This window comes from Orycteropus afer, unplaced genomic scaffold (genome assembly GCF_000298275.1).
Source record: "Orycteropus afer afer isolate SDZICR_OR568_19922 unplaced genomic scaffold, OryAfe1.0 scaffold00174, whole genome shotgun sequence".
In the NCBI taxonomy this organism is placed as follows: domain Eukaryota; kingdom Metazoa; phylum Chordata; class Mammalia; order Tubulidentata; family Orycteropodidae; genus Orycteropus; species Orycteropus afer.
The window spans coordinates 2,561,869-2,576,576 of NW_006921761.1; the positions used below are offsets into that span (position 1 = coordinate 2,561,869).

Sequence of the window (14,708 nt, forward strand, 5' to 3'; positions counted from 1 at the left end):
CTTAACACAAATCCCTAAGGAACAACAGGCTGGAGGTTTACCACCAGGCTGAAGACCTCACCCAAGGAGAAAATGTGGTAAGCATGACTCATAACGTAAAGACCCCTTTCTTGCCATCAAGGACAAAGCCATCACCGTAAACAAGCCGCATGTCACAGACAGACGGGAGCACTGCGCATGGAGGGGTGGCAGGAACACATGGAACAGGGCTGTGAGATCCGCAGTGTTCTTCACATGGTCGGCCAGCTCTCTAGGCTCAGCAGGAAGTCACGGCTGTTGGGTGACTGGCCCTGTCCCACCCGACCCCACTCTCCTATCTCAGCTTCTCCTTACTCCTCAGACCAAAACCTCTCATGAATCAAACCCTGGGAGCCTGCTGTGCTGCTCTTTTTCCTGGCATAGGCCCCATTTTCCTCGTCTCTCAAATATTTGTTTGCTCTTGCCAGGAAGAGGAAAGACCGGCCAAAGGACAAGGACTCTCCCACCTGCCTGCACTGACCAAGGTCATGACCTGCCCGAACCTCCCATCACAGCTTGCTCTGAGAGTGTCCTGTGACGACCTTCACTCACTGCCCAGGACCCGGTGACTGCAGACGCATCAGCTGTTTACTCCCTGGACACCCCGAAAGGCCTCCGCTTCCTTGCATAAGCTCTTCCCTTGCAGCACCTACCCTGCCTCAAGGACAAGCCTGGCCTATCAGCAGTGTGTGCCTTCAAATTCAGAAACTACCCTCCAAAACAAAAGTGGTCCTGACCGAAAGGTCATTTCAACAGAAAGCAGGAGTCAAAGTAAATACAGCAGAGAACTACCTGGGGAGATGCCCATCAGCCTGCTAGGGAATATTTTTAGCATCCATCTTGAATTAATGAAGTGTCTGTAAGCCAGCAACCACTGAAACTACCTTATTTGGAAAGAGGCAGAGAAAATAATGAATGGGAAAGAAAGTGTCTGGCACCATGGAAACAGCCATGGATCTGAAGTCAGACACTACGCTCTGCCTCTTCATAGCTCGAGGAACTTGGACAAGTTATTCCATCTCTGAGCCTATTTCCTAAAAGAGTAAGGCCTAAAGTCACACTGCCTAGGTTCCAATCCAGCACCTACCTACCACTTACTAGCTGTGTGACCTCGGACAAGCTGCTTAACCACTCTGGGCCAGTTTCCTCATCTGTAAAAAGAAGGATAACAACAGTACCTACTCTGTAGGATTGTTGCCAAGATTCAATGATTTAATACAGTGATTCAATACACTTAACACAGGGCCAGGAGCACCAAAGGAACCAGTACCTGTTAGCTCCTTCTACCACAACTATCCTTACTACTTGTATAACAACGAATGCCACCTATGGGATTCTAACAGGAATACGACAGAACATATGTTGGAGCAGGCACCACCACGCTTTGTACGTAAGCGGCACCCAATCAGTTGTTGAACCTGAAATAAACAGGGAAGGGAGAGAGGGGTACGCACAGAGGGACTGGACCAGAGATGAAAACTCTGACCAGGAGGCATGTATGTAAACAGCAGAGTAAGAAAGGATAAAGCCATTGCAAGGAACGCCACATGCCCTCTCAAGCAAGCTTTGCCCACTGCAGCTGCTCATACCATGTCCTGAAATGTTCTGTCTGGACAGATACCTCTCCGGAGAGCCATCCACAAGCAAGTCATGAGGCCTGCAGCTGGGCACCACCCCCTGACCTTCTCAGCTCCCTCCTCTGCACTGAAGTCCCAGCAGGAACCGAGTCCAGAGTGCTGCTGCCAGGCTTAATGCAACCTCTTACCTGTCTACAGGGCTGAAGAGTAAACAAAACCCTTGTACAGGTCTTTTATCCTCGCAGTAGCCAGGATTACTAACCCCACACACAGATGAGGAAACTAAGCCTGTGGGAGACTGAGGTACCCGCTCAGCATGCAGGGCTGTGGTTCCCTATTGAGGATGATGCTGCCCCCCAAGGAACTGCCGGCATGTCCGGAAACGGTTCTGGCCGTCAGGACTGGGGGGTCACCAGCATCTAGTGGGTAAAGGCCAGGGATGCCGCCAGACAGCCTACAATGCACAGCACAGCCCCCACAACAAAGAATCATCCGCTCCCCAATGTCAGCAGTGCTGAGAGACCTGGCTACAGAGGCAAGAAAGGGGTCGAGAGGGGACCACCACAAAGGAGACGCGGCGCCTGCTCTGCTCCGTTGCGCCGGAAGGCCCGAGGAAGTCCTGGAGGAGAGAAGGCACAAGGCCCTCATTGAGATATTTTAAATATATGTCCAAAGACCAAACACAGCAGACTCCAGGACAACTCTGCTGGGCAGAAGCAGCCCCCCCAGGCCCTGTGCCAGGGGCTGGGCCCCTTAACCCTGGTTCCTCCTCGGCCTTTGGGGCTTCCTGTCTGGTTCCTTAAGGGACAATTACCTGACAAGTAAGAGCAAAAGTGAGTAACAGAGAAACCAGGGGGGCGGGGGTGCCACGCCTGGATCCGTGGGCCAAGTGACGTAATACCGGGAGTTCTCGCGGCACGAACTGTTCATCTGACATACGGCTCTAAGAAAGGCAGGCAGCCCCTCAACGTCACCAGAGCACCACAGTCACCTTTGTAATTATAAAGCATAATCTCATAAAGAGACAACTGGCTCATTTTGTTTATGATTACAAATTATAATTGGTAGAAAGTAATTTTATTTCCAGCTACTCAACTTTAATTTACTGAATTGTTTATACTTCCCCAATATTTGCATACCCAGCACTGGAGCACACGGGAGCTCGTCTCTCGATGCAGCGACAGCAAAAGAACGTAGGTGACGTTCATAAGATGAGGGCCGACCTATCAGTAACCACGGGCAATGGCAGTTGAGCATTTTGGTTAAAATCGTCAAGAAATGCAAGGACAGACAAAGGCTGCCTCTCAAACAAGGGCCCCGTCCAGTATGTCAAACAGTCAGTTTCCAGGCAGAGCAGAGGGAAGCCTTATTCCCAAGTGGGGAGCCCAGCGCATTCTAAGCGAAGACACACACTCCATGCAAGTGATACGACACCTTAATTAGATTCAACCAGCAGACTGTATTACACTGCGACTCGGAACAATAGTTCTGAGCCAAGATTACAATAAATTTCAGAATCTATAATGTGTGAAATTAAATTCCACAATAATGCATAAAAGTCCTAATTTGAATCAATTTTCAACTTGCAAATACACGAAAAACTAAAAAATGAAATTCAGAGTGGAAGAAACAAAGAATATACAGAACTGGTAAATAATATTAATTAGGGAGGTTAAATCACTGCTGAACAGGAATTAGACCCTCTACCAGAGTCATCCCGCTGCAAACATACCTGATGTGCCCAAAACAGCAAAACTTGGCTCTTACGTCTACCACGAGGGTAGAACACTTCTGTATTATTTCAAGGTAATTCCCTTACCCCACAAGATTAATTCAGGACCCACTAGTACACTCAAGTAAATAAATAAGAAAACACTGGAGTTAGCATGTTGGTACAGTCACCTTGTATTGGTGAAAGAATACCTTAATAATTAACAGTATTAATTCCACTTTTGCCAAATGAATGTGAATTTGCAATAATAATGAATGAAGGCAAAGAAATGACACAGAGGCGTGAGGTCCAGACGGGATTAAAAAATAAGTAAAACAAAGCCCAGAGTTAAGTCAGTAAATCACGAATGCCACAGATGTAACCTAGCTCAATTTCAGTGCAGTATTAACAAGCATTTCTCTTATCTTTGTGGGTAAGACTTTGTGGGTAAAATTCGGTTAGGTATAGAATCACAAAATCAAACTCACTGCCATCAAGTCAGATCCAACTCATAGTGACCCCTCCTTTTTGGGTTTCCGAGGAGGTATCTCTACGGAAGTAGAATGCCCAATCTTCCTTCCAAGGAGAGGCTGGTGGGTTTGAATCGCCAGCCTTCTGGTTAGCAGTCAAGTGCCTTAGGCACTATGCCACCAGAGCTCCTAGATACAAACTAAAAACAAATTCCCAGAACATGCAGAAACACGTTTTTCACATCAACAACTCAGATCGTAAGGTACATAAAGAAATGTGCAAGCAGCACACTGCTGGCAGGAAAGCTACTATTACAAGAGGGCAGAATCAAGACTCAGAATGTCAGCAAAGAAGACGCCAGGCTGAGCAAACAATGAAAGGGAGGCATAGAAGCCACCGAACGTGCCACACAGAGCCAGGTTACCATAATGCCCTCACTGTGCTCAAGAGGAGGACCAGCGAGTGCCCTGTCAGAAATGACCTCTAAAGTCAGCGGGAGAGCTGATGAGTGATGATGTCTAACAGAAATTAGGAGAACTCACCACAGTCTTGTCAAATCTGCAAAGTTGGGAGGTCTAGAACATTCTCAAGTCAATGGACACAAAAAAACCTGAGATAAGGTTTGCACTGTTGATGAAAGTATATACTTACACAAGGTGCTTGGAAGGTCATTGATAATGCCCAGCAAAGACGTCACTTTGAGGACTAAGGTGCACCTGACTCAAGCCATGGTATTTTCAATCGCCTCAAATGCATGCAAAAGCTGGGCGAAAAATAAGGAAAACCAAAGAAGAGTTGCCGCCTTTGAATTGTGATGCTGGCACAGAATACTGAACGCACCATGGACCACCAGAAGAGCAAGCATCTGTCCGGGCAGAAGTGAAGTCAGGATGCCCCTCAGAAAGGAGGATGCTGAGACTTCCTCTCACGGACTGTGGACACACTATCAGGAAGGACCCTGGAGGACGTCACGCTGGCAGAGGGTCAGCAGAAAGAGGAAGACTCTCGGTGAGATGGGGTAACACAGCGGCTGCAACAACGGGCTCAGGCACAGTGTCTGTGAGGACGGCGCAGGATCAGGCAGTGTTTCGTTCTCTTGCACACAGGCTCGCTATGAGTCGGGATCAACTCAACAGCATCGAACAAGAACTAAAGTTTTAAATGTTTCTATCCTTTGACCTAGAAATTCCCTATTTAGGAATTTATGCTACAAAAACTTTTGTACAAACACTCAAAGATATTTGTACAAATACTCAAAGATATTTGTACAAAAATAGTCACAACAGAATTGTCTTAATAAAAGTATTTGAAACAAGCCAAACACCAGTAATAAAAGCTGGCAACTACCCAAGTTGTCTTCCTGTTGGACAGTATACAAACACCAAATAAATTAAGGTACATGCAGTCAATGGAGCAGTATTTGCATATGAAAGAGCTGGTTTAACTTTCGTATTTTTTAAGGCAGGATGTAAAACTACATATGGCTTACACACACACACCCTCACACACACACACACTCACACATACAGCAGGTCTCTTTACAAACCCAACTCACTGGATTGACTGACATTTTCCATTTGCTCTTAAGGCACAAGCCCAATGCCCCCAGGACCACACACGTGCCCAACAGCGGGCTACTGTCTGGTGTGCCGGCTCCCTTCTGCCCCCACAGTGAAGCCCTGTTTGGGCTACATGTCTGTCAGTCTACATATCACTGTGATCATGACATCTAACAGTATACCAGGTAAACTGATGAGAAACGAGTGTAAGGAGAAAGTTATTTCCAGCAAACACCAAGCTGAGAGTTTTAGAAACATTTGATAAAGCTAAGTCATTAAAAAAACTGCTGGCCAGAAAGTAGACTAGTGGTTACCATGGGCTAGAGGGAGGGAGAACGGGAGGTTCATGTTCAATGGACGCAGAATCTATTTGGGGTGATGAAAAAGTTTTGGAAACAAATAGTGGGGATCGTTACAACTAATGCCACTGAATTGTATACTTAAAAAAAAGGTTACAATGGCCAATTTTATGTTATATATGTTTTACCACAATTAAAAAAATACTGCTGTCCAATTAGATACCGACAAACAAAACGTACAAGAGGGGAGAATCACACACACCTAGAGTTTCAGAAAATCTGGGCAGGATAGCTCAGAAGAGACTGGATTCTTCATTAAGAGAACTTAGTTCTCCTTCCAGTTTAAAGAACCAAAGCTAGACGCTGAGAACAGTGCATTAGGTATATTCATACAGAACAACACACAGCTACAATCAGGGAGCCCACAACCAAAGACACACGTTGGTCCTGTATCAGAAGATGGCATCTGAATAGACACTGAAGTGCTTCAAACGAAATAGAACGTTTAATAGGAGGTAACACAAAAAACACCATAAAACTGTAACCAAAGTTTTCCAATTAATCGATCAATTATTAATCCAAACTATCAAGTAAGAGGTCAGTCAGCCCCAGGGACAACTCAGGGACGCCCAAAGCAGCACACCAGAAGAGCAGAAGAAAGGGAATTAAAAGCCAGGAAGCCAGACAGAGGAACAGTCAGCCACAGGGACCCAGGTGGGGGTGATACGAGAGGTCTCCAACAGCAAGACAAACTTATCTGTCAGTTTGTCCTACTGTGGTGACATGTAGACGTGAGTTTTGAGGCTGAGCCTCTGGTGTTTAAAACCCAGCGAAATGCACCTGGTGCACAGGTAACAGCCCAGCTTATAGACTGAGACAGACTAGGAAGAAGGAAGAGGCCATCCACTTCTCAAAGAATTGGCCAGGGAAAACCTTATGAATAACAGCAAGTAAGAGAGCTTTGTGGCATACCTACAAGTATAAACAAAGGAAGGACTTTGTGGTACACCTACATGTATAAACAAAGGAAGGAAAAGCTGAAACAAAACATACAAATGTTTATGGCTGGTAACTCTGGGTCACGTGATTGTGAGTGATTGGAGGTATTTACTTAGTGACTTTTCATGGAAAGAAATCCTTTTATTTCTATACATGTTGTCGTTGTTGTTAGGTGCCATCGAGTCATTTCCAACTCATAACGACCCCATGCACAGCAGAACGAAACACCGCCTGATCCCACGCCAGCTCCACGATCTTTGCTATACTTGAGCCCATTGTCACAGCCACCATGTAAAACCATCTCATCGAAGGCCTTCCCCTCCTTCATCGACCCTCCACCTTACCAAGCATGACATCCTTCTCCAGGGAGTGGTCCCTTCTGACAACATGACCAAAGTAGGTGAGACAAAGTCTGGCCATTCTCGCTTCCAAGGAGCATTCTGGCTGCACTTCCTCCAGGACAGAGCAGTTAGTTCTTTTAGCAGTCCATGGTACCTTCAGCATTCTTCACCAGCACCACAACTCAAAAGCATCAACTCTTCTTCAGTCTTCCTTATTCAATGTCCAGCTCTCACATGCATACGAGGTGATTGGAAATATCATGGCTTGTGTCAGGCGCACCTTAGTCCTCAAAAAGACATCTTTGCTCCTCAGCACTTAAAAGAGTTCCTTTGCAGCTGACCTGCCCAGTGCTACACGTCGTATAATGTCCTGATTGCTGCTTCCATTGGCCTCGATTGTAGAACCAAGCAACATGAATTCTATGTATTTCTACACATATGTATGGATTATTACTAGGGGTCAGGGTTAGGGCTAGGGTTAAAACGTTCAGGAAATATTTTTATGCATTGTCTCCAACCTGTAAAATGTGAATTTCCTCTCTCTCTCCCTATCCTCAGTTTAAAAGGTGCTCTGGTGGCGCAGTGGTTAAAGCTGTCAACTGCTAACCAAAAAGTCAGCAGTTCAAACCCAGCAGCCACTCCACAGGAGAAAGATGTGGCAGTCTACTTCCATAACTCACAGCCTTGGAACCCCACAGGATCACTGAGTCAAAATCACATCAAGGGCAACAGGTTTGGTTGCTGGGTTTCTTTATCCTTAGTTTAAAAGGTGAATGGGGGGTGTTTTCTTCCCATCTACCACTGCGACAGGGTGTTATCTGAATCAATGGAAGACCCCAGCAGAAGCTCCATGGAGCACAAGGCAACTCTGTCCTCACCTAAAATGAACATTTCGGGGCTTTCCCCTGTGTACCTCAACAGAGCCCTGCTGCCCCACGTGGCCCCCATTTTTCTGGTTTTGTTTGCTTTCATCTTTTCCAGTGCACCCATGAACCGGAAGGTGGGCATGTGAAGCCAAGTCCTGCAGGAAGGGCAGCACAGCGCCTAAGCTAGCTTGGTTTCTAAGGTGTTTATTAAACCTGCCAGATCCGAGCTGTCATTTCCTCAGCCTCACTTATCTCAGGGGTCCTTGCAGCCAAAGTCCACAATCCAGACCCAGTGAAGAGTCTACTGGGAAACCCAAACCATCAAACTGGGCTCCAAAGGGCCATGCCCTCCACTCATGTATAATGCTCCCGTACTCCACCCACACTCAACTGCCAGCTTCCAACCTGGGCAACAAAGTGCTGGCAGGGACAGTCTCCCCTGACGGTTGACAAACATAAACTAGCTCTTCCCCATGCCTGAAGTCCAGTTTTATAGTAGGCATTTTAGCTTTTCCATTGCTACAGAACAAACAATGCCAAACGTGGTGCTTAAACCAGCCACCATCTTACCGCTGTCAAAGTTCTGGGAGTCGACTGGACTCAGCTGGTGCTGCTGCTTGTCTTCCTGGGAGTCTCTCATGCAACAGAAGCCAAACGATGGCTGGGCTTAGAGCCATTTGGAAGCTCAATTGGGACACTTGGACAGTCGGATCTCTCTCCTTCTCCAAGTGGTCTCAGGACGCCCCCCAGGAGTCTGTCCTTGGTAGCTCAGAGTTCCAAAGAACACAAAAGCAAAAGTGAGCATTGCCAAGGCTTTGTAAAGCTCAGAAGGGAGCTGCTCACACTGAGTCCAAATTCAGAGTGGGCAGGGACCACCCAACGTGGCAACACCAAGAGGCACAGGTCGGCAGAGGCCCATCTTTGGACACCAGTTACTATATTCAATGATCCAAAAACCCTGAAGCCAAGAACTTAGTTGAAAGTGTCCTAGGACTGGAAGTACCCTACAGCACCTAATAATATGCACAAAACCTCTGCTAAGACTAATCAAAAAAAAAAATCAAAGCTTCAAAATGTTTCTTATCCCAGTTAACTTACACCCAATTTCAGAACTGTCATACTTTCCTTCAAAGTACCCACTGGAAAATTGCAACTGACCGTCTGACCAGGTCTGTTTCATGTCCATATGAGTCCTCTTGAACACATAACCCACACAACAGTATGAAAAGGACAAGAGGGACAATTAAGAACAAATATGCATTAGGTGAAAGCACTCTGGACAAGAATAGTGCCCTAAGGAAACCTCATCTGTTCTAACGGGTAATTTCAGAGTTCTGGTGGCCTAGATCCAGAGGGAAGTTATGGGCCCAAACCAGCAGATGGTAAGGTGCAACTATTGCTCCAACTGGAGCAAAGCGAGTGAAGAAAATCAAAGACACATGGAAACAATTAGTCCAAAGGACTGAGGGACCATAGGAACTTCAGCCTCCACAACCCTGAGATCAGAAGAACTAGATGGTGCCCAGCTACCACTGCACACCACTCTGAAAGGGATCATGTTAGAAGGTCCTGGATAGGGTAGAAGAAAAATGTGGAACAAAAGCCAAAACCATAAAACAACCAGGCTTCCTGGTCAGACAGAGACTGGTGGAATCCCAAGACTAGCTCTCAGTCACCCTTCGGGCCTGGAATTGAAGTAACCCCTGGCTCCATTTTCAGCCAAACAAGAGACAGGTGTGCAGGCAAACCACACTCAGGCGGTACGCATTCCTTACAACAATCAACCATAAAAGATGGGAAGGACAGCATCTGTCCAAAGACAAAGCTCAGAAGGCAGGAAGGGACAGGCCGGGAAGAGCAATGGAAACACAAGGAGGAACCCAAGGAGGAAGGGGTTGAGTGCTGTGACACTGAGGGGCTGCCATCAATGACAGGAAACAGATGTGGATGCTGAATGGAAACCTGATCTGCTCTATCAACTTCGCCCAAATCACAACTTAAAAGAAAAATCAGCAAAGAGCTTTCATGGCTAGATCTGAGAGGTGAAGGACATCAGGAAATACTCTGATGTCTTCTAAGGGTAGTTTTGTATCATTTTGCTATTCAATTTAACATGAACCTTAGCCTCTTTCACAAGAGAAATCCATATTTTCACATCTACAAATCCTGCACATGATTACAGGATATCTGGTGTACAACTGCTCTCCTGTTTGTACTGGTTTCTAGTCATTTCTGGAATCAAACTTTACATGGTTCAAAATTACTGAGAGACAAAAGAGCATAAAATGAAGCATCTCTCTCCCAACCCTTCCATCCCTTTCCCCCAACTTCTCTCCCCAGGAAGACCAGCGGTTCCCTCTTCCTGCATCTCCATGTTCATGAGCAAATAACTGAAGGGAATCAATTACCAGTTCAGCTCCAGCACAGGCCACCAGCCATTCACACAGATACAGGAATGTTAGTGCTGCCTGCTTACTCAAGAGTCAGAGTTGGTCAAAATGATTCCAGACCGATAAGCTGGTACCGTCCAACCAGACGGGACAGGGACGCTTGCCTCCTTCTTGTCTAACTCGCCCCAAACACTCGGATACCACTTGGATAAGCTGTGTGCATGGCCTCCTGCTAGATATTCTTCCTGCACATAGATTGTATCATTTTAACATCACAGATCAAAGTTTATAGCCCTGGGTAATCATCACTACAAAAAAGAGACAAAATTACTATCAAATTAAAGTGTATAGTGTTGTCAGGTGCCACTGAGTCAGCTTCAACTCTGTACAACCCTGTGGACAACAGAACGGAACACGGCCCAGTCCCACACCATCCTCACAATCCTTGCTGTACTTGAGCCCATCGCTGCAGCCACCGTGTCGATCCGTCTCGTTGAGGGTCTTCCCCTTTTCTGCTGATCCTCCACTTTACCAACCATGATGTCCTTCTCCAGGGACTGGTCCCTTCTGACACGTGACCAAAGGAGATGAGACGAAGTCTGGCCACTCTCCCTTCTAAGGAGCATTCCAGCTGCACTTCTTCCAGGACAGATTAAAATTTATAATTAGTAACTCCATAAAGGACCTCATTTTGTTTTACTAAGTATGTATCTACAGAAGCTTATGCAAGCTAAACTTCTCAAAGCCAGATATCTTTATTACGACTTCTGTATGGTCAAAGTGCACACGTAAAACGCTTCCTGGATAAAATGATAACAGTCATCCTGTACGCATAATGGCTTACCGCGGCCTCCAATTACTCCTGGCCCTACAGATAACTAGTCACACCAACAGCTCAGGAACCCTTAGAACTCCTCATTTTCACAGTAGGTGGTCAATTCTAGCTCTAGAACAATGACCCTTCTCATCCTTATGTGGCTTGATAGACTAGCCTGAACTTCAGGTAATTTCCAGGGACACACATCGCTAACTTACTAGCACTCAGTAACCTGGCTGAGGGAGATCGCATGAGTAGAGGAACTGTGTAAAGAATGTGGAGAGCCAACCATTCATTCTTCTCGACTGCACGTGGTCTTCAACGCTGGGACACTTCTACCCCCGTGAGGGTACAAGATGACACAACAAGGTGTGGGAAGGACTTATACTGACTTTCTATTTAAAAAAAAAAATGACAGAAATCAAGCTTTGCTAATGTTTCGTCTGTGAATTGGCACTGGTACCCTTAGTACTCCCTATACAACCTGCAGTATGAGGTACCTTACCCAAGAATGAAAGCACCACAAAGCAGTAGTTGACAATGGTGCCATCGCTCACCACTCTGTGTACCGCAAAGTACTGTGCTTCATGGGAGCTCAGTTAAATGGATTTACAGGTTATAATATCTAGTTTAACTAAAGCCTCACAAAATAGCTAAGAAGCTTAAGAAGACTCTTACAAAGAAACCATGGATTAAAGATAAGACTATTAATACAAGCACAAGTAAACAACAATAACAGAGCTGATACTGCTAGTCTCAGTGTGAGCCCAACAGCCAAAACACAAGGACTAAAAAAAAATCCAATTGGATCTAATAATTCCTACTGCACAAAACTTGAAATTATCATGAATTAAAGATTTAGATACACTATATATTGTTAACAATAACCTCTAATCTAAGTATATATGGATATGATGCTACCACAATTAGATCTTTAAAACCCATCATCTAAAATATGAAAATAAATCTAACTTTTTTTTAATCAATGTTTAAAGTCAAGAAACTATATCAAAGTAAAACCCAAGTGAATCAAATATTTAAACATAAAAAATGACCCTGAAACCATAAGAACTAGATGGTGCCCAGCTCCCACTCACTGCCAACTGCTCTGAAAGGGATCACAACAGGAGGTCTGCATAGACTGGGAGAAAATATGGGTTAAAACTCAAAAACCATAAAAAAAAAAAAAGACCAGGCTTACTGGTCTGATAGAGTCTGCTGGAAGCCCCAAGACTATGGCCCATAATCAGTCACCCTGCAAGCCTGGAACTGAACTCATCCCCCGGGCTCAACTTTCAGCCAAACAAACTGAAACCAAACCCACCGCCACTGAATTGATTCCAACTCATAGCAACCCCACAGGGCAGAGTAGAACTGCCCCATAGGGTTTCCAAGGTTGTAAATCTTTCCAGAAGCAGACTGCCTCATCTTTCTGCCATAGAGTGGCTGCTGGGTTCAAACTACTGACCTTTTGGTTAGCTGCCAAACGCTTTACCCAGGAGGGAAGGACACAGGGAAGAGGTAACTACTGGGAGGAAGTAGAAGAGAGATGCTACATTGTAGGGAATTGCAGTCAATGTCATAAAACAAAATGTGTATGAACTGCTATATGGAAAATGAATTTGCTCTGTAAACTTTCACCCAAATTACAATAAAAAATTAAAATAAAAGCAAATGCTTTAACCACTGCGCCCCAGAGCTCCTAGCCAAACAACAGAGAGGCCTCCAGGGTGAACACTAACACCCCAGAAGCACACGCTCCTTGGAATAATCAACGACACCCGAGATGAGAAGGGCAGCATTCGCCCGGGAAAGGATAGGAGGACGGTGGGACAGTAGCCACAGGAATAAGTGGAAAAGTGCGATACAGTGCAGGGACCGCGATCAATGTCACAAAACAAGCGGGTATGACCTGTTGGATGGAAAACCAATATGCTCTGTCAACCTTGACCCAAATCACAATAAAGAGTTTAAAAAAATAGAAGTAATATAGCATTCCTCACCCTTTGCCCTTTTTAGGTAGTCTTGTACCCGTTTCCAAGAAGCCCTGATGACACTGTCGTTAAGCCCTTGGCTGCTAACCGAAAGGTCAGAGATTCAAATCTCCCAGCTGATCCATGGGAGAAAGATGTGGCAGACTGCTTCCGGAAAGACTTACAGCCTTGGAAACCCTATGGACAGTCTGTCTGCGCTATAGGAGCACTAGGAGTCAGAATCAACTCGATAGCAGTGGGTCTGGTTTTTGTTTCCAAGAAAAAAATCAGGCCACGATCGACAATGATCATGTTTCACAGATCTGTCTGTGCCTTTCGGTGTCTTACACAGAGTAAACCTTTAGGGAACACTTGTTCAACAGACGGAAATTAAGCATCATTCAGAGAAGCTGCTCTGCTGGTCTGACAAGACGTGCTGCTCTTTCTTCCTTCTTTTGTTCACTTGCTTTGAATATCAACTGTGTAGAATAACTGTGCTCTTTTTCTTGATACATATACACATACATATATATATGTTGTTGTTGTTGTTGTTATGTGCCGTCGAGTCGGACCCGACTCGTAGCGACCCCTCCTTGGGTTTCCGAGGCAGTATCACTACAGAAGTAGATTGCCCCATCTTCCTTCCGAGGAGTGCGGCTGGTGGGTTTGAACCGCCAACCTTCTGGTTAGCAGTCAAGTGCCTTAGCCACTATGCTACCAGAGCTCCCACATACATATATATACATACATAAATTATTTATTTTTACTTGAATATAATCCATATACCTTAAAAATCACCCTCTGAAAGTACCTGGATTTTAGTATATTCATAGAGTTGTGCCACCATCACTGCAATCTAACTGCAGAACATTGTCATCACCCCACAAAGAAACCCCATACTCATGATCATCACCCTACAAAGAGACCTCATACCCACCAGCAGTCACTCCCTAGTACTGCCTTTTCCCGGCTTCTGGCAACCATGTATCCATTCCATCTCGAATGTATACCGTTTTAACAGAGCTTATGGTCCTCTGAACTGCGACTGAAGTACACCTCAAAGCCAATTTTCCCCTGAAAACTAACAAGATTCTTCTAATTTTAATATAACTCAATGGGAAAATGTGACTCAACACAAGCAACTTGCTATCATTCAAGATACAAAACAAACAAAATCCCTTACCAGGAAATTAAGTTATACATTTACTTTCCTCCATTTGGGGGCAACTTATTTAAAGTACTGAACATTTGCATTTGTTTTTGCTTTGATAAGCTTTTTACTGGAGGCATGTAATATCCACATAACGAAGGGCGCACATCATGAAGGTACAGCTTGGAAGTTCTGAAAGCCAAAACCATAAACATAAGCAGCCCCAGATCAAGATGCAGCCTGACCCCATATGCCCCCACCTTCCAATCGTGACCCTCCACCAAACAGGAAGCACTGTCTCGACTTCTAAGTGCACGGATGGTTTGGCCTGTGTCTGTCCTTTCAGAAAGGACGCGTACGGGCCAGACACAGAAACCTTTCCCATCCCCTTCTGTGCCTTGTCACACTCACCATGACCTTCTTGTACAAAGCCATGACATTGTCATCATCAAACGGAAGAAATCCACACATGAGTACGTAGAAGAGGACGCCCATGCTCCAAACATCTGCCTGAGAGAGAGGGAGACAGGTCACTCA

General features: G+C 45.4%; 1 protein-coding gene across 1 annotated transcript in view; it reads right to left on the bottom strand.

Moving 5' to 3' along the window:
- Positions 1-14,708, bottom strand: part of MELK (maternal embryonic leucine zipper kinase) — a 93,262-nt gene that overhangs the window by 63,212 nt on the left and 15,342 nt on the right. The window contains exons 6-8 of the mRNA XM_007947002.2: positions 14,589-14,681; positions 6,514-6,568; positions 4,388-4,404 (exon numbers count right to left, since the gene is read on the bottom strand). Coding sequence (XP_007945193.2) covers positions 4,388-4,404; positions 6,514-6,568; positions 14,589-14,681 — 165 coding nt within the window. The remainder of the gene's footprint in view (positions 1-4,387; positions 4,405-6,513; positions 6,569-14,588; positions 14,682-14,708) is intronic.